Source organism: Lissotriton vulgaris, chromosome 7, assembly GCF_964263255.1.
Source record: "Lissotriton vulgaris chromosome 7, aLisVul1.2, whole genome shotgun sequence".
Taxonomy (NCBI): domain Eukaryota; kingdom Metazoa; phylum Chordata; class Amphibia; order Caudata; family Salamandridae; genus Lissotriton; species Lissotriton vulgaris.
The window spans coordinates 187,220,609-187,241,828 of record NC_141695.1 but is presented as its reverse complement, the minus strand read 5'-3'; the positions used below and the strand labels follow the sequence as shown (position 1 = coordinate 187,241,828).

Here is a 21,220-nt window from a genome sequence, read left to right as displayed (position 1 = left end):
GTTTCTGAAAGTTTACTTGCCATCATTCAGGCTTCAGTTAGCAGAAAATGGACAGTGAAAGTATGAACTGGGTGCCCCAAAATATGCCTTGCTTGCGGGCACCCAAAAATGTAGCACTTACCTCTCTCCTAAATCCTCATGAATTGATCAGCATATGAACTGGTAATATGGATACATTAAAAACACTGTAAAATGGATTTGGAACATATTATTCACTCCAATTTTATTGATTTTTTAACATTGCTTTTTTTGTACAGATCCTTGTATTCCTACAAAAATCTACATTTTTATGTGTTTTAAGGTATTGCTGTGAAAGGCTCTTATCTAAAATCGATACAAAATAAGAAATAAAATGAGAAATACAAATGACTGCATGCTGCCTTGTTGAGGTTGAGCGAAGCAAGATATTTAGAAGCATATCCATTTATGGGACTTTGCAGCTGACCCACAAGACTCAGCAGTGGGCATTACGTTGTGGATATCAGAACGAGCAGCATATCCCACAACCCACCATATGTGGGCAACAACGACAGCAGAAGCGGCAACCCAACATCGCTGGTGAGCGTTTCTTACGTAGCAGAGCCGCAGTCTGTAAGAGAATGGGACAAAAAGGTTAGGGTCTGGAATGCCACCAGCCGAACAGATGAACATTTCCATTCTTATATATTTTTAATTAAACTTGCATTCGATAAATTCACTCAACATTATAAATATGTTATTTGAAAATCCATGATTAGGGAGAACTAATGAAGTAGGGGCCCGTGTGCCGGTGTTGTGTGTGATGAATGTTGACTAGGGAGGACTAATGAAGAGTGAGCCGGGTGGCCAGTGTTGTGTGGTGTCTCGAGTGTGATGAAACTTGACTGGAGAGGACTAGTGAAGAGTGGGATTGTGGGCCAGTGGGTACTTGGATAGAATATCGGAAACAAAAATATTGTTGGACAAAATATTGGGTCAAGGATGTCGAGGAAAAAAATATTGTGAAGGCAAGTTTCTATAGCTAAGCAAAGTTGTACTATATTTAAATCCAAATACATGTACCATGGTGATATATATATATATCTTCACGGTACATAGATGTGGAGTTAAGAATAGTAAATCTACACACACCTATTTGCACCTACCTTCTCAATATTTTGGTGCTTGATATTTTTCACATGATATCCTGTCCACATGATATTTTTGGTTCTGGTGTTCTGTTAGTGATCCCGGCCAGCGTTGTGCGGCACATGGACTAATGGCATGGGGTTTGAGTCAATGGAGTGCAGGGAGCCGTATCTAGAGTGTAATGATGAAGTGTAGGGCTGTGACCAATAGAGTCCGGTGTCTAGGGTGTGACGTGAAACTTAAAGGGTGGAATAATGAAGTGTTGGTCTGTGGATTAGTAGAGTATGGTGTGTAGGGTGTGATGAGAAATAACTAAGTTGTAATAATGAACTGTGAGGATTTGGGGCTGTGGGTCAGTAGAGTAGGGTGTATAGGGTGTGATGACCAGGGTGAACCTACAACAGGAGTTAGTGGCTCACTTCTTGCTGCCCCTCATGTCTAAAGTTTCAACAGTTGAACTCCTGGGGAAGGAGATATCAGCACCAGAAACGCTATTTCTGCCCAGAATATAGATTTAATAATTGTTTTATTTGTTTTCATAGAGCAACAATTCCATACCAGCCTGATTTAAGGCTTATTAAAAAACACAATCACAAACACAATGGCAATAAAAACAAAATCTGCAATCACACGAAGAAGAAACCTTAAATCAATCTGAAAACTTGATGACTTTAACATGAAACATCCAAGCAAGGTCACAATGTCCACAACAGAACCCTCCCTGGCCACTGATTCTGAGATCCAAGCAAATCATCATTTAGGAGGTAAACGTCCAGCAGATTCTTGATGCAGATGCTGGCCCTTGGGGAGTGTCCGTGGTTAGCGACTCCTCCATCGCCACCAAGAGCCTTTTTCACATCGCCATTGATCATGCCAATCATGGTCTGGGTACCAGACCTCTCCTTTGACAAGGTTCCTTCCCTGACAGCATCCTGGTCCCAACCTCTGAATATGCCAAGTAGATTCATTAAATGCCACTAAAGCTATATGTAAAACAAATGTGTTTTTCACGTAGAACAGCCATTTTATAGGTAACTGCAGAAGAGGTTCCAGTTGCCATCTGTCTAATTTCTTTAATGCAGTGTGAGAGGATATCCATCTATGATTTGAGTTTTCCTAGTTTTTTATATTTCAACTACTCTGTGTTTCACTACTGCTGTGGTCTAAGGTCTATCAAAACATGGACCAGCTGCAGTGGCTTTGAAAAAGTGGCATTGTTATTTGTTTTTTACAGTAGCCCCTCAGTAGCCCCTCAGTTATGGGTCTGCCCTGGCTCTTTCAGTCCAGCCTGCTTCTTCCCTGCCAGTTGTGAGTGTTGGAGACAGACAAAGTATGCGACTAGCTTCTCCTTCATCTTCACTGGCAGTCTTTGGGTACAGACCTAAGTCTCTTTCAGAATAGAAATGTTACTTCATAATCGATTTGGAACTCAGATTTAGAAAATGCATTCCACAGCAAATGCACGTCCAACGTTTGATTGAATGTGATAAACCAAATCTGTAACCAGATTTGAGCTATCCATTTCATCTTTTGACTTGTGAATCTTAGGATATTGGGTGCTTAATCCAGCTGTAGTGGCTTATTGGATCTATACATAGGCTAAAGTCCTTTCCCAGCTACCTCACACTTATGCATGGAGAGCTTATTTTATATCACACCTAGGCCAAAACAGTCAGAAAGAGATAAGCAAATCTCTCATTTGGGCACATTTGTGCTGACTAGTTCACAGCACACCTGGAAGAAGGAAAAAACCAGATGGTCAGATGACAGGCCTTCTCCTACAATGCACTAAAGTTATGAGCTCCACCCAACACATTCCTTCTCCAGCTTCAGTAAGGAGCTGAATCCGTCCCTTGCATGTCCAGGAGCACCTTGATCAGACACAATTACTCTTTGATTGCGTACACCAGTCACATGGATACCAACATAGACAAACCTCCAATTAATAAATAATTCCTATTTGCTCTCATTTTGCACCCCTTCTGTAATGGTACAACACTCCATTGCTTATAGCTGGGTTTGCATACATATGTAAATATGCATACAGCTCGTTCTGGCTTTCCTCACCAGGCATCCCACCTACACTTATATTTCCCAGGGAAGTTCTATTCATTTCCATTCAGATTTGAAAATTAAATCATGCGTGGTGCTTTTCATCAGGAGAAATGGCGCCTATAGAGTTTGCATCAGGTAAATATGAAACGAATTCAGAGGTGCAACAAGGTGAGGGAAAAACACCCCATACCAACCAGTATCGGTCGTTAGGGCCAAAACCAAATATTGATTCTTATCCTCTGTACAGGGTACATTTAAAAGTCAAGTGACATCAAGTAAAAACAATAAAGAATCCAAAGTTCTTGTGTTTCTCTTGTCTTTTCTTCTAATCCAAAGCACGCCCGGCCAGCACGTGTTTCGTCGAGCAGAGAAGACCCCAGACTTCTTCAGGGCTGTAAGGCTGATCCAATCTCAGTTATGAATCCTCTCTGCAGGTTCTAATTCCGACCCGGCTGTTCAATGTGTTCTCAATGAATTCCACAGCAATAATCCTGGCGTCCTTTGATATGTCCCACCTTCAATGCGGTATGGTGTATCCTCCCGAGTGCGGAGGCTGAATCAATGCATGTACCCATGGTCAACATGGAATAATACTGCCTGAGCGAGTGCGCTCGCAGATTTTATCTCGTCCCGGATTAATAAGTGAGATTGGATCACCCTTACAGCCCTGAAGAAGTTGTGGGGTCTTCTCGGCTCGACGAAACACGTGTTGGCCGGGCGTGCTTTCGATTAAAAGAAAAGACAAGAGAAACACAAGAACTTTGGACTCTCTATTGATGCAACCCGTTTTTCCTTGATGCCACTTGACTTGTAAGTGTAGTGTGGGCAGGGGATAAGAATCAGATTTTTAAATTACATGGATGGCGTTTACAAGTAGCAGACCATCTCTCAGTCTCTGCTCCTGCCCAGACTAGAAGGTGATTGTGCATTACCAACTACTTTATGCCCCTCCTAATTCTTTTCTGCACACAGCTGCTGGCTTTACCACTGGTTCCATACATCTGAGGACATCAGCCCCAGTTGGTGTAATCATCTCTGGTCCCCTCATCCCACGTGTCTTACATTGGAGATGCGAGGCACAGCTGCTGGCCGTCCAGCTTTCCAGCCAAGAAGCTCAACTGTTCCTGGTCATCCTGGACCGCCAGAAGCAAGGACATTCTGCCCCATAGAAGCCAAGTGTCAGGCCCAGCTCCCAAGGTCCCTGTGGTGGAAAAGATGACGCTAGCATTCTGCGCATGTTTGCTTCTTGCAGGGCTGTGAGGAACTATTGTTCTCAAATATTTAAGTTAATGGGTCTCTTTTGAATGGAGTGAACACTAAGCCAAGTTCACAGATTATATTTGATTGCCATGTTGAGATTGATGACATGTGTCAATTTTTGCGAGTGTCATATTTGGATGAATTTCTATAGAATGGATGAGCCCCTAACCCCCCTATTGCCATGACTGGTTGAAGCGCTATCAATCTCACTGTTATGTGAACAATGCCTAGTTCCAATGTAAAGGGAGGCGCGCTAAGAAAGGAGGGCAAGAAATTTGGGGTCCACTTGGTACTAGGATAGATGGACACAATGAGCCATATAATATTCCCCACACTCTGCCCAGGGACCATCAATAACATCTGCTATCGAAATAGTATAATGGCAATTATTTCATTAGAAGGCGTATTAATATGATGAAATATATTTGATATGTTACTGCTTTTCAGTGGCATTTCCTGTAAATTATTTATACATCACATGAAAAAGTGGTGTTCTGACATCTGATAAAAATATATGTGTGGATGTGAACTGTATTTATGTAGAATCCATAGTAGTCATTAGAATCTTGTAACCGAAATGTGCATCTCCTTTCTATCGACTTTTATACCTGTAATTAATGTATTTTTTGCCCCAACTACAAATTAAATAAAAAACATAAGTTAAATGTTTTGAAAAACTGCCTACTCCAGGGACACGCCTTCTGCAGCAGAAATGTCTTTGGGTTCAAAATAGATTATTCCAGAGTTGAATCTCTGAGAAACCCTGTAATCTTCTTACACCGTCTCATACATTCTATTGAGGATTTGTTCTTTTGTCCTCGTTTCTTGTTTTTAGTATTATATTCTCTTTTACTGTAGTTTTTTTATGCAGAGCAGCCTCCACATGTTTCAAAGGCCCCTTTCTTCTTCTTGGTGCTGCTTGGCCAGTATCTTTCCATTACACCCTACAGTGGAAAGTAGGGCATTCATCTGGTGCCTTCCGGACTTCCAGGTTCCTGAGTGCTGCACCCTTGTTAGAATCATTATGCGTGAACCTGAGGGGGTTTGTCTTAATTATTCTGGCTTGAGTTTTTTGCACTGTCTTGGCCTTGTTATGGCCCCTTACCTCTAGCCTCTGGTTGTGGGTCATCGCCAGGCAGGCTCTCTGAGGGACACTGGCGTTGGGGCCATTTTACCATCCCTGTCAGTTTGTGGAGATGGGGGTATGAGCTTGGTTGTTGTCTTATTGATGGTGTGTGTGGTGTGGGAGTCAATGCTTTTGGTCCCCTTGTACTACTCTCTGCTTTTGAAATGGATCCATGACTTTCTCTTCATGGCAGGGAGTGGTTAGTTCAGGGTCTCTAGGTCATTGGTACCAGCCAGATAGTCAGATGTGGCACGGTAAGTGTAGGTTGGTGTGCTGTCCTGGTTCTCCTCTCTTGTGCTCTAACCTTACTATGTAATCTAATTGCATTATGTGTTTTGGGAGAAAATGCCTGGAGGTGGACCTTGCTGTGGCATAAAGTTCAATAACACGTTGAGACGGTGCTGTAACATAAGGTTCCATAACGCATAGAGGCGGTTCTGTAACATAGGGTTCCATAACGTGTAGAGATGGCGCTGTAACATAAGGTTCAATAACGCTTAGAGATGGCGCTGTAACATAAGGTTAAATAACACATAGAGACGGTGCTGTAACATAAGGTTCAATAACGCGTAGAGATGGCGCTGTAAGATAAGGTTCCATAACGCGTAGAGATTGCCCTGTAAGATAAGGTTCCATAACGCGTAGAGACGGTGCTGTAACATAAGGTTCAATACCCTTGGAGATGGTGCTGTAACAAAAGGTTCAATAACACATAGAGATGGTACTGTAACATAAGGTTCAATAACGCGTAGAGATGGTACTGTAACATAAGGTTCAATAACGCGTAGAGATGGTGCTGTAACATAAGGTTCAATAACGCGTAGAGATGGTGCTGTAACATAAGGTTCAATAACGCGTAGAGATGGCGCTGTAACATAAGGTTCAATAACGCGTAGAGACGGTGCTGTAACATAAGGATCGGTGTTGTGTGAAAACGTACAGGTGCTGAAGTAAATTGTGCGCTGCTGCATGGTGTATATCGTATTGGCAGGTGTGGTTTTGTGTAGTCTGGTGTGATCCAGTGTAAGCTGTACCAGAGATAGTTCTTGTTAAGTCAGTCACAGAACTGTATTGTGGTAGTTGATAGTGTGCTGTAATGTGGTATGCCATGCTGCTGCCAACTGCAGCGTTGTGCTGTTATCAGATGCCAAGAGGGCATTGTTGTTGTGGTGTTTGATAGATGTCCTTAGAAGTTAGGGTGTTATGGCCCCAGGAAGGGGTGCTTTCTGTTTGTGATGTACTGAGATGTGTTACCGCATGCTGCGGTGTGCTGTAGCATGATATGTGTGAAGTTGTTGTTAGGATGTCGGATGGTGTGTTGCAGTGGGAGTGTGTTAATGGATAGCACAGTACTCTGTTGATGAAATGTTATGACTATGTACATTCATGATTGGGTGCTTAGTAACACACTGAGCAGTTGCAGTAAACAATCCAGCCCTGATTTCTGTTGTGGTGAGTATGTTGTGATCTGGTGGGAAGTGGCGTTTGGTGGAGTCTTTGGTGAATGGTTTGATGGGTTTTGACGTAGCGTTGGCAGCTGTGAGATGATGTTGAGAGGCATGGTGTGATGCTGTGTGCCAGTAGGTGTCTTGACAATGAAAGAAGGCGGGTTGTGTATGGTGTGGTGTGTTGTCACGTGCAGCGACGTGGAAGCTGCGATACGTGAAGGAATGGAACAGAGCCGTGCCGCCGAGAATCTGCGCCTTTGAAAAGGAAGAAAATGCAATTGACATCTCTGTAATTTCATTACACATTTAATCGATGTAAAAATAAATCGATTACACAGATTGAAACGGCAGTTTAATTTTGAGCTTCTGAAAAAATAATTGCTTAGGGAATACACTTATTTAATTCACAACTATAATCCGAGTCAAGAAAAGAAAAAGTTGTGATCAATATCAATTTGCATCGATTACCCACCATTGTGTGGATGGGTGCATTTAACTTTTTTTTTTTTTAGTTACCTGATTTAATAGAATGTTTTATTTCTTTCTGACATGAACTAATCTGTGTGAGCGCACACTTTGATCCGCAAATGTTTCATCGCAGCATCTTTGCCACCTTCATTGCTACTGAATACATTCTTGCCACCAGCGATGGATTAAGACAAAAAATTGTCCCAGACATAAAAAATGGTAAACGTAGTGACCGCTGCATGACTATCCAGCTCCATTACAGGCTTCGTGGAAATTCCACTCTAAATTAGTGGTAATTATTATTCATATATATCCCATTATACGTATTATAAAGAATTATCTATGGAATCTAACAAGGGTACTGATTGTCCCATGAGAAATGGCCTTTATCATCAATGAAGGTGCAGGTGGGAGGGCCTAGGGAGCATGGTTGGCGTGGTGAGCCATCCGGCCACTACCCTACAATCTTTGCATGCACCTCCCTGGGCCGGGCTCGGACCAGGGAGTTTATAATAAAGGGTGACGTCAGTGCACGTGGCTGACGGCACGGATCTAACGGTGCTGGTGCACATAGGGCCGTCTATATACCCATACCCAGTATCGTGGGTACCACAGTTGGTAGTCGCACCTCTCCTGGAATCCCCAGTACAGCTGGAAACCCTCTTGTCATCTAAACTGGGAATTAGACAAACTGTTATGACAGAAGATTTACATGTAGCAAAAAACAATCTTGCTGAAAATGGTTCTTCTGACAACACCTTTTTATCAAACGGGCTTCCATGAAAGTTTCACCCTGAAAGGCATTCACCAGGTTAAAAAATCCGACCTGCTGAATGTTTTTCACAGCCCAAAAAAACTTATCAGCAGATTCTCTTTCATGTTTACTTTTTTCGCCGACCATTCTAAATCTTTCAATTGTTTCTTTTATTCTAATGGAAGCCCTGTCCCCTCCCTACAACACCTTCACTCCTATCTCCCTCACCTCACCTTAGGTTTTTTTCTTTAGCTTCTTTACCTTACTATCAATCAATCAATCAATCAATCAAAGCATTTGAATAGCGCGCTACTCACCCGGAGGGTCTCAAGGCGCTTGGGGGATGGGGGTCCTCTACTGTTCGAACAGCCAGGTCTTGAGTTGCCTACTGAAGGAGAGGTGGTCTTGCGTCAGGCGGAGGTGGATGGGGAGGGGGTTCCACGTCTTGGCAGCCAGGTAGGAAAAGGATCTTCCTCCCGTTGTGGCTCTTCGGATGCGGGGAACGGCGGCGAGGATGTGGTTGGTCGATCGTAGCTGGCGGGTGGGAGTGTAGAAGGTCAGGCGGTCGTTGAGGTATCCGGGGCCTTGGTTGTGGAGAGCTTTGTGTGCATGGGTGAATAGTCGGAACGTGATTCTCTTGCTGACGGGAAGCCAGTGCAGGTCTCTCAGGTGTCCGGCGATGTGGCTGTGTCGGGGGATGTCCAGGATGAGTCGTGCTGAGGCGTTCTGGATGCGCTGGAGTCTTTTCTGAAGTTTGGCTGTGGTTCCAGCGTAGAGGGAGTTGCCGTAGTCCAGTCGGCTGGTGACGAGGGCCTGGGTGACCATCTTCCTGGTTTCGGTGGGGATCCACCGGAAGATCTTGCATAGCATGCGTAGGATGTTGAAGCATGACGAGGAGACGGAGTTGACTTGTCTGGTCATCGAGAGGGAGGAGTCCAGGATGAAGCCCAGGTTGCGTGAGTGGTCCGTTGGTTTGGGTGCGCTGCCCAGGGCAGGGGGCCACCAGGAGTATGGACCCCACCATCTTTTCTTCCTTTTTCCTTTTTATATTCCCTATCATTTCCCCTCCCCCATTTCTCCCCACCCACTGATATCTTGCCTTTTCTCCCACCCCATCTTGGTTTGTAAACACCATTTCTTTTTTTCATATGATCTTCTTTTTCTTCTTCTCCTATCTGTCCCATCTTCATTTTTCCACTGGGTCTCATTAGGCGTAGAGGAAGGACTATCATAACCTTTTTTTCCCATTTCTGATTACTACCCTTTTAAAAAAACATTTTAATAAAGTGTGCTAAAATTTCCTATAATTTTACTAATCATAAGACTTTTTTTAGTTTTTCAAGCATATCGGAAAAATCATTCAAACCCGGTTCCGGTATATTACTTCCCACAAAAATCATCAGATTATTTTAGACTTTGTCATTTTTTAATTTTCACAATTCTTCAAAATGGAGTTCATCGCCCTGATTTCATCAGAATAGGGGTCGCCATTTTAGAAAATCGACAAACTGGTAGACATGCTGGATGAGTGTGGTGAAAGGTGTGCAGGATAGGTGTGCACTTTTAAAATGAGTGTAAAATGCTATTTAGATCCCCTCAATGAGGGCCACTTTTAGTACGAGTACGAAATGCTGGTTGGACCCTCCACATGAGGGTCTGTTTTTTTTCTTTTTGGGGAGTTTTATATAACGCAATCTTACCTAAAGGTTACATGAGCACCAGTTGCGTTACAGACGGACACATTCATTTTGTTAGGCACGGAGAGATTAAGGGACAGATGTATCAAATGGTTTTACCCATTCTGTGTCTATGGAAAAATGTGTTCATACATATGGCCCTAAGTGATTTGCCCGGTATCACAAGATGTTGAGCATCCCTGCCGAGACTCGAATAATGGTTTCCCATCTTCGAGCTTGACTGCTCTAGCTGTTAGGCCACATCCTCCCCCCTGAGGAGTGTGAAATGGTTGTCAGATCTTGTACATGTATTTATATAGCGCAAATCGCCCACATCGCAGGCATCTATGCGCTTGCTTAGGGAACCCGTCCTGGTATTCCCATGTGAGATAACCCCGGCAGGGTATCCACAAGGTGAAAGCCAGGCATCCCGCTGCAAGGGGCCGTTGTGGAGATTAAGCAAGCTATTGCCCAGAGTCGCAGAGTGTGAACCCGTGAGTCGAGTAGGCACCGGAGTGAGAATTATCGAGTCCGTGGAATTATTGAGCCCAACCCCCGTCGAGGCGGGGAATTGAACCCTGGTCCAGGGCCGATCTCAGCTTCCGGGTCTGCCGCCTCTAACCCCTGAGCCACACTTCTCCGTTCTTGCAACAGAGGGTCAATTTTAGTACACATGTGAAATGCTGGTCGGAGTGGAAAGTGTCGTAATGACACTCCAAACATGCTCTGACCAGTACTTTGCCCTTATTTTTTGTAAATGGACACATCTACCTCGTCTTTTGAGTCTATCACCCGCAGGCTGCTTCCTGTCTCCTAGGCTGAATGGATATGAGGAAGATCAGAAGGGATAAAGGCGACTACTGGTATGCAGGGACCCTGATTTGAACTCCTGAAGTACAGATGTTCTGCTTTAATAGTGCAGCAAATGCAGTTGCACCAGGACTTAGATGACCTAGAAGAGCAACTGCACCTGTTGCACCATTGATGGAGACACACCTGACTTCCTCTCACAATCTCCCCCTCACTCGCCTACTAACCCGCTCACTCACTCTATCTCTATCATTCTTATTGACACTCTCAAATCAATGAAACTAACATTGTCACTAAGTCGCATTCTCTCAAAATCACTCACAAACACACATGCGCTCACACATACACAGAGAAACTGATGTTTTGTTACTTACCCTTCTTCCTTTGCTGACACCTCAGAGGCTCCAAGCAGCAGCAGAGTAAGAATCTGGTGCAGGGCATGAGAACCAGCAAGCCATGATTCCTGGCGAGGAGCAAGACAGAGCAGCAGGGCCAAGTTTCGGAGCAAGATCCACCTCAAGCCCTCTCCCTTCTTGATAGGAACGGATGCACAGCCCTATCAGAAGCTGGGACAGGGATTGGGATTTTATTTTAATTTTATTTTTAAGCGATTTATTAAGCGCAACAAATACCCTTGGGTGTCTCGGTGCCGAGGACAGAAGAGGATAGGACCACTACAGACTAGTGGATTATTGGTTGAATAACCAGGTTTTGAGTTGGTTTCGGAAGGCCAGGAGATGGGGCGTTTTTGATGTGAAGGGGAAGTATGTCCCATAGTTTGGCGGAGGCAACTGTCAATCTTCTGTCGCCCCAAGAGGATTTTTTAGTTCTGGGGAAATTTATCAGATTTGCTGCTGATGATCGTAGGGGTCTATTTGGCTTGTAGGAGCATAGTGTGTTCTTTAGGTATTCAGGTCCAGTGTTGTTTAGTGCTTTGTAGGTGATACATAGGGCCTTGAACTTTGTTCGGCTTCTGATGGGCAGCCAGTGGAGCTGACGTATTATCTCAGATGTTGGTTTGAATTTGGGAGTGTTGGTCAAGATCCTTGCTGCTGCGTTTTGGACCAGTTCTTGCTGCTCTGTGTGGCTTCTCATTGGCCTCAGGCACGCACTGATGTGTGCCCAACATCCCCATTGTAGCCGATATCCTATGCTGCCTGAGACATGCACAATATGTCTGCTAAATACAAAAGATTGTGCTTGTGTTTGTGGGTTGTAGTTGAACCATGCCCCTCAAATGAGCAATCCAGGCATGGTTGCTCAGACCCCTCAGTGTCTTCATCCTCCTGTCATCAGGAGCCTGCTGAGGAGGCCAAGAGGGCTGGCCTGCACACTGCAGAGTTCCTGTAAACCCAAATTTATGTTTTTATCAACACTGCTAAATTAAATTACTACAAGCATAATAATTTAATTTATCAATGGCTTCTTGGTTTCAGGGGGCGAGGCTATACCCTGGAGCCGCTGTAAAGGATCCACCACTGGCCACTAGATGTAAGTAAAAAAAAAGCTGACAGCATCTGGATATAAATTCTGAAATTAGGAAATCTAGCAGATGAGATATGGAGAGCACTTTTTTCTCCCACCATTACACAGAAGTGCCTGCTTCTCCATGTGCTATTAGAACGCACAGCGCTGTGATGTGATTTTGACGTGTCTACATACTGTAATGTTCCTGCCTGCTTTACCTGGGCCCGTTACTAATGCACCGCCACTAATATGATATGATTACTATGATAATGACCATCTTGATTAACATATCATTTACATAATAATCACTTAGATTGCATTAGACTGGCTTCCGCTTAGTAACTGGAACTGTTAAGGCGTAATTGGCTGAGAGCGGTAGGGGAGGGCGCGGGCGTAACTCGCGCTAACATATGGAGGGGTAGGTGGGGGCGACAAATGTCAACAGGACCTACCGCAATTAGCCCCTTTATGAACAAATTGGTATTTCCTAGCAGTAAAGATCCAAACACGATCTGTTAAATATTATTTAAATAGTTAAGTAAACTTAAATTATAGTTATTCAAGGTAAAGTATAATGGGTCTGATTACAAGTAGCCTCTGTCAAACCTAACGCAGAGGAGTTTAAATGTATTGGGTGCGATAATTAATGCCTATTCGCACTTTTTCGAGAATGCAATGCAAATTACCGCTTTTTCCTTACCAGAGACTGATTATCTCAGTAAATACTGGGAATTTTTCCCTGCTAAATTCAGGCAGGTTTGACCTATCGAAAGGGAAGCAGAGGGTGCAAGCTTACCCTCACCCAGTAAATAACGGATGCGATAAACGTCGTTTATGCAGAGACACCTATTTCAAGGAAAACTCCCCTATTCAAGCACTAAATCCTCTTTGTTGATTTCCAGCAAGCTTGAACTGCTGGAATGTAATGAAAGGTGAAAACTTTACCAAACTGGGCAATTACTAAGTCCAATAGACATTGCACCTCTTATGATTGATGCAGGTATACCGGGTGTCTTTCTGCACAAGGGAAAGTCATCCGCCGATACACTGACATGTTCCACCTGATCATAGCAGGTGGAAAATGTCTCTTGAAAAGATATAAGTATTGGAATGTACATGGAAAAAGATCGAATAACTCCTCTACTGCATGTTATTCCTCATTTCTGGGATATTCATTCATAATTAGGGCTCCCAGTTTTATGGTATTTATTTTTTTAACATTTCCATCTGCATGTAACTATGTTTGTTTTTTGGCCATCTCTTTGGTATTTATCCATATTTATTTTGTATTTTGAGAGTAGATAGAGTAACAAAATCTTATATTTTCACAGTTATTTAACTGATAAACATGCACTCCCACTTTGATGCCTGTTGTATTTTAGCAAATTAAACACTCAAATGTAGAAAAACACAACTCCTACATGTAAATATCAGCATTATAATACAAATATATGTTAACATATGCCTGTATTTAGGGAAATCTCAACCTGTTTTTTTTAACTTCCCATGCTGTCTGTCTGTCCATGATACTGCCCTGGAATTCACAAAAGACAGCATGGAGAGCATTCATAAGAAGCACAATTTTCAGTATTTTTCCACTTTTAAAAATAAATAAAGAAAGGTAACATATTGTTTTCTATCTATATTTATCTGTAAAGATCAGTAAAATCGGAAAACCTGAAGCCTTAGTTGTAGATACTGGCCTTATTAATTAATTCTGGCCCAAGTAATTCTACCTATGAATCCCAACCGACTCATGATGAAAGACTTAGCGTCTCTTATAGAAGTTCAAGGGAACTGTAAATCTTCGCATTTCAGGAGGAAATTCTAAATGCAGAGAACAAGCTAAAACCTGAATTTTCTCCTCAATGCTATCCTTATGGTCGAAGACATTCAGCCAGAGGATTCACCCACATATTTAAGTTACCTCCAGAAATTTGATGATTGTCCTTTCCCTTCAAACTCTAAATGAGGCCTTTAGTCTTGAAACTCAAGATTGTCACAAATAACTTGTGATTTTCCATCACTAAGACACAATCAATCATGCAGGGCCTAATCGACATGTGGGGAACGCAAAAAAAAACATTCACAAACTGCAAATCACCAATTTGCACCCGGTACTAATGACCAAGTACTAACAGGTCAAATTGCAAAATAAGAAATTGGATAGCGTGGCAGAACGACCTGTCTAATGAATATCATTAGGAAGGTCATTCATTGTGACATTCTCTGATCTTCTTGGGAATGGTAGCCTACACAGGACAGCAGACCACCATCTCTGTGAATGTTTTACAAAATGGAACACTTTTTGTTAAAGCAGCCCGAGATTCTTAATAGAAACAGGACTTCTTTAAGAAATCAGTTTAGAAAAACATCAGTGAGAGTGGCAGTGGTTTCGTGGACCACTGCCCACCTTCCCAGAAGCTGGGACCACTAAGTATAAAAGGGGAATTAGGCCAAAGGGGACTTCTGTCCACTTGAAAAAGCAGTTACCACCCTAGCTTAGTAATACTACAGTCAACACTGAGGGGAGTACAGATTTTGGACTGCATGTACCGTGATACAAAGGAGCAGACTTTTCTGGGATGTGATGTAGTGTCTGGCCACACCCTTTTCACTGCCCAATCTGATTTTCATGACCTCCTCTACCAATTATTTCACGGTCCTAATGTTCCTTTTTGTAAAAATTGCATTCTGGCCCATTGAATATACTTCATCTGGCCCGAGTCAGAGATTACGCCCCAGGTGCAGAGATTCCGTCCCGACTGCAGACGTAAAGATGGGACTCCTACATGACCTCTGTGAATACCAAAAGTCATAAAGTTAGACTTTTATCTCAGATTGCCTTTGTGAATCTGGCCCTTAGAATATAATTGTGATCTTGAGTACTCTGAGGCGACCTGAGACCAGCCGACAGCTCCTAAAGCACACTATTGGCAGTCACTGACAATCTTTTCTGATGTATGAATCTAGGTGGATCAGCGGACCTGAGCCGGTTAGACCTCTGTGCGGCTTCTAACACCATCTGTCCATTTACTTTTCTCAGGCACCTTCTGGATCTCAGTATGTGCTTATCGGCCACCAAGTGGCTTGCCACCTTCCTAAACAACTGGACTTAATATATCTCTATTATCCCTTTCTTCTCCACCCCTACCAATCTTAATCAAGGGTTTCCACAACATTCAGCTCTCAGTCTGACCCACTTTAATGTCTATGTTTCTCCCCTGGCAGAATGATTATGCTCAATCGGCTGTGAGGTCTTTTTCTACTCCAACGGTACTCAGATCATTATATTATTTCTAAAGATCTCAGGAGATCCGCGGTCATTTCTGTAGATGCATATCATCTGTGGTTATTTGGATGACCTCAATGTCTAACAGTGAAGAAACTGAAATCCTACTTCTCATCAACAACCCTATTTCTTGATCTTGGAACGGTGCCCCCTGAACGGTGCTAACATCCCAAATCTGCCAGATTCCTGGGCATCTGGTTTGATTGTCCACTCACATTTCTAAAATCTCAGCCACCTGTTTTGGTCTACTCAAATTCCTTAGGAAGTTCTTACCAATACTGCCTTTTCCCTCTCGCAAAACTGTTGTCCAATTGCTAATCACTTCCCGATTATGGAAACTCAGTAATATATAGGGGATCCCAATGGGTAAATGTTTATCACCCGTCATTCAGTTTATTCAAAAAGGTAACTTAAAGATGTAATAATATTTACCTCCACAGCATATACATCCAATCATAAGTAGTGTTAGGTAGAACGATTTTCTAAAAAGAGAACTTAGACACATCTGCTGTTGCTTTTAATTACCTGCGGAGTGGAATTTGGCTAAAATCTGCTCTGCCTGTGAACTAAAGAAACAGGCTGATATCTAGCTAAATGGCTAACGCTCCCAGACCACAGTGAATGGTGGAATTACTACATACAGTTCAAAGTTTGTGGCGACTGTAGGTGGATGCAGAACTGGTGAAAATGCCTCTTCAGCCTGATTTGCTTCGCGTACTCCAGGCAAACATTATTCATCTAGTTGTCCTCATAAGCAAGCCTTGTCTCCAGAGGTGCTCTGAACATTTATTTTTGATATTTGGTACGGCGAGATGCAAAATACTGTGGATAAGTCTCATTAATATAAATATTATCAACAAATAATGGTGAGATACATGCACAACAGATTTTTATGGTCAGTTGTAAACAATAACCAGTGATGCTTTGATGTTTCAATCCCTGAGCAAACGAATTAAGCAGGACTATTCTTAGGAGGACACTTATCTCACAATATTGGCCACAGTCCAAGCAGATAGTAGGTAACTCCCTGCTATGACCTTGAGTGAGCTGATCATCTCCTACCCTTGAATGTGTATGGGCCAGTCTGGCTATGACCTGATCCACAATTAGTGCTGATCAGTCGGAAGCAAGACTGAGGCTTGGCACTCTGCCACAATGTGGGCTTCCTTCTCCCTGGAAAGTGTAGATGGAATCTGGGCCTTTTAAAGAGTGTTGTTTCTGTTCTGGTTGCCAGCCTTGATTGTGACTCCTTGTCTTTACTCTTTTATGAGGCGTGTTTACATATGGTAGGAGGCAGTATCCCTGCCATTTATAAAAGGTGTAATGCTACTGCTTCCATCACCAACTCTCACCCTTGACTGTTTGGCATCCTTTTACTAATTTGTCAGCAGCTCTGAATCGCACTTTGCCATATGGATTACAGAGCCTTCTCCGATAACAGTGATGTTTGGTGTACATGCACAGATAACCCCTCTTTTCATCTGACTAGACAGGTTATGTGTTCTTTCTTATATATTTTAGCTTTAAATATAATCATTATTTGGACATCTGTCTCTCAGATCTCGTCCAATAATAGCAACTGTTCCCCGAAACAAGTCAAGTGTATCTTTCAGACAGACATGAAACCAACATGCTTCCCACATAGGATCATGACAAATACAACAGGCAAATCAGGCAACCCCTCAACAGGGTAGCATACTAGCAGTCTTTAAAATGCACTTCAGTGGAGTAGTGTGGCTCACTGGTTAGAGGTGGCCGACCCAGAAGCAGAGGACGGCCCGGGACCACGGTTCACGCGGCAGGGTGTTTGGGCCAATGTCAGCGGGCTCGATAAATCTCGCCTCGGTGTCACTCTAACCATGGGTTCCACTCAGCAACTCTGGGCAATAGCTTGCTTAATCTCCACAAACGGCCCCATCAACGCCGGGGATGCCTGGCTTCACCTTGGGAGTGCCCAACAGGGACCATCTCACAGGGAAAAGCCAGGACGGGTTCCCCAGTGTTATACAGCGCCACGACCAAGCTCAAATACATTTACATTTACATAGATGTTACAACGCTAAAATAGAATACAATACAAGAACGGTTGTCTCAGCAGTGCATCCAGATGCCATTACGTTATCTTTTGATGGATTTAAAGGATTTACAGGGTATGTAGGAAGCAAAGTGCAAGGCAGTGCAGAGCGCATGCAGCTGCCAAAATTCCAGGGCTGCAGAAAATGAATGACAACCTGAGTCCAATGATCAAATAAGGAAGCTCCTTCGGGATGTTGCATTGGTGTGGAAATCATGGGTGGCTTTCGAAGACAACTCAACGTGAACACTAGAATGGATCCACAAATAATATCTCAATTCTGGACTCCAGGTCAGAGCTCGAGTTAGCATTATGTGTGGACTGGTATCATCGCATACTCACTAGACAAGCTCAGGAACAATCTTTATTCAGTATGGAAGACCAACATGAGCCTTGTTTAAACCGAACTGCAAGAGGCCACAATTAGAATGGGGCCCTAGCATAATTGTTGGTCTTGGCTGCCCTCCCTGTTCTGAAACCAGCTCCCTAGTCTGCATCCTAATGAGGAAATGCTATAGTGGCAGAGGAGACAGTCAGGCTCTGGCTGGCATCGTTATCTGGTGGAATAAATGCCTTTTTAGAAAGTGGAATACTGGGAACTTTGTGCCACGATTAGTCACATTAATCTCTGATCACCAGAATTTGCACACTTTAGACTTGCGTCCTTCTTATTTAGCTACTAAATCCCAAACAATTGTGCAATTATACTTGATCTCTGGTGTAAGGGACTGATCTCTTCTGCACTGTAGAAGCCATTCAAGCCTTCTCTCTGGTTTGTAATGAGGTAATGATCATATACTTCACAATTCCTGGCTCACGTCCACTTCACATGGAGATTTTTCAAGTACTTTCAGTCCCACATTGCCGGAGTCTGGCAGCCTGATTTACTAAGGGCAAGGGGTACAAAAGGGATACCTTACCCTTTGTGGATCAGTCCCACATTGCTGGAGACCTCTGGCATTGTTCTAGTCCCACATTGCTTGAGATGTCTTGCTTGACTCCAGTCCTACATTTCCTGTACATTGGTCACATTTCTCCAGCCCCACGCCACCATCAGGCTTCTCTCACCCTCTGCTTCACATTGCCTGGAGTTTCCTCTCATGACTTTGTTGTTCATCGATTGAAGGCTCTTTGCTTGGCTGCAGGCTTGTGAGACTCCTCATACGGTCTCTGTCCACAGTTCTGAATACTCTCTGACCCAGGGTGGATGTGAGTGAACATTAATGCTTGATGTGGGTGATTACTAATATTTGATGTGAGTGATTGGGTGATGGAAAGCGGAGCCATTGGTTATCTTCAACACCCTTTGCACATAAAAGGTCTATTTATGCCGGAAGTTGACACAAGCACAGTGCTGAATGGCTTTGCCCTTCATAACAGGAAACACAAATCTCTTCCTCTCTATGTTGACCGGCTCCCTGTGGTGCATCTCAATTGCAACCGCCCATTTTGTCTTACAAGTTCTTCCACCTTTTCTCCCTGTTTTCCATCTCTTGCCCCATAATGCCCCTTCCTTCTCCATGTCACCCCTCTTATTCTCCCTGCACCTGCTTTTAACCATGGTGAAACCTCACATCCTTTGTTCTCCAAGGTGTCTCTCTGTTTACGTATCAATACAAAGGGGGGTGGGAGCAGGAGCCAGTTGTGGTCCAGTGCCCGTGCTCCTAACGTGGAACATCTAATCAAAAAGGGGACACTGTTCCTGTAGAGGGGTACAACATGTCACCCACTCACTACGAGGAGGAAGAGGGAAGAGAAAAGGGGGAGAAAAGGGAGGTGTAGATTCTCCTAGGTATTTGGAGCCACTTGTGTGAGGGAAGTCTTGCCTCTTGTTGCCCTCACACCCCCGAAGGATGTCATGATTCATCATCGGGCATTTGCTCCTCGTCAGGCAGGCGCTGCAATATCCTACGGGTCCCCTGAAGGGTTACTTTGGCAGAGATCTTTTTGAGAGAAAAAGCCGCTAGATGCATGCGGGTGTGTGGGGTGGGTCCTATTGGAGGGTGATGTAGTGCATGCAACGTAGGTTAAAACTGCCTAAGTGTTACCAATATATATATATTTTTTAATGTGGCGGTACCCTTGACAGAGTAAAAACCCCTAGGTAGTTTGTTACCCCAATAGGCTCAATGTGCCTAGGTAACTAAAATGTTAAAAAGGTCGACATGTTTCGCACCTCTGTGGTCTCAAGGATCCATGGTGCTTCTTCAGGACCGAAACAGAACAAAGTTAAGTGAAGTGAACATAAAAAGTGAAAGGGTAAATACCTTCTGAGGGTGTTTGGGCAGGCCAGAGAACTGTGTACCCTACAGTATGATTACAAACGAAATAGTTTTGACCACTCCTGGACACCACCTATGAATAAAAGGAGAGTTGGTCCATAGGCTAGGAGTGTTGGACGCCTGCACCTTACTGGGAATTTTACTCTGGTGCCGGCTCATTAGCACCTACCCCGTCCGTAGATCTGCCTGCAGGTGAATGAATAGGGGTTTTATTTATAGGTTTGTCCAGGAGCGGTCAAAGCTATTGAATCCCTCATGTTTCCATTAAGATGCCTGTTTTCGAATCAACATGCATTGTTTGGCTTGCTGCCAACAATTTACTTAACATTGTTGTAATATTTCAATTTCACGTAATAATAATTACTTGGGACCAAATAAATGCTAAAAATGTGATGAGGTGGACATGTAGCCAACATGATGCTAGTAGGCTACTTTTGATACAAGTTGTTTTGATGAATTTTTTATTTTTACTTATTACTAACAGTCAACAGTTTGCTGACATGAGATACCCCCTAATGGTACTTAGAAGAAAATTCCTTTGCTGTAATTTTTCATTTGTGCATACACCTTTTCCAAATATGAGAGTCTGTCACTTTTCCTAGTTATTGCTTGCACATGTATGTTCATGGATGAGAACAATGTTTTGATCGATACATCTAGGGGCGTGTGATCATCTAATCACATGGCCCTGTGTGTAGGAGTATATTTCTTATCACTGTAACCTAATACATGGGACATGCTTTCAGCACCTTTGTATGCCATGCAGCCATTCAGCCACTAAAACTAGGGTGGATGCAGCGGGAATAGAGGTAAGGCGCCTACATAGCGTCATATGTGTTCAGTAATGGGGTGAGTTTTCTTCTAGTGCCAGAAAAACCCTGGGATATGTTTTGTATCTCCTCTTACAGGCTGATGATTCTGCAATTCAAGGTAGGATGCTTTACTTTGATTTTTTAAATGTTCTTAAAGAGAAAACTGAAAGTCTGTGTGAATGTCTGCTGATATCTGCTGATGTATGCTGAAACATTTTTTTTAACAATCATGGGTTTCCACGAGGGACCAGAAAAGCATATGCAGACTCTTTACTGCTCTCGTTTACTGGGATGAATTGTGGTTATCGGTTCAGCAGAAGCATTAGCAGGAGGAAGCAGTGCGGTTTGTTGAGTGGGGAAGGCACTGGGCTCGGTGCTTTTAATTCCCACAGAAAGAGTACAACCCCCCTGGGCTATGGGATGTTTATTAGAGCACATTTGAGCTTTGTGAAAGGGATGAAGAACTAAGAGTTGGACACGACCAGTGCACAATTTTAAATTCAGCTTTGCACAGGACCTATTTTAGCAATCCAGAGAGATGGTGAAAGCCTGTACTAGGTTGTAGGCAGCGCGCGCGTGCAAGTAACCG

The 21,220-nt window shown here is 43.4% G+C and overlaps 1 protein-coding gene across 1 annotated transcript in view; it reads right to left on the bottom strand.

Annotated features, from left to right (window-relative positions):
- Positions 1 to 206: 206 nt before the first annotated feature.
- Positions 207 to 21,220, bottom strand: part of LOC147701154 (uncharacterized) — a 33,030-nt gene continuing 12,016 nt past the window's right edge. The window contains exon 4 of the mRNA XM_086929915.1: positions 207 to 589. Within this exon, the coding sequence (XP_086786041.1) occupies positions 482 to 589 (108 nt within the window). The 3' untranslated portion in view covers positions 207 to 481. The remainder of the gene's footprint in view (positions 590 to 21,220) is intronic.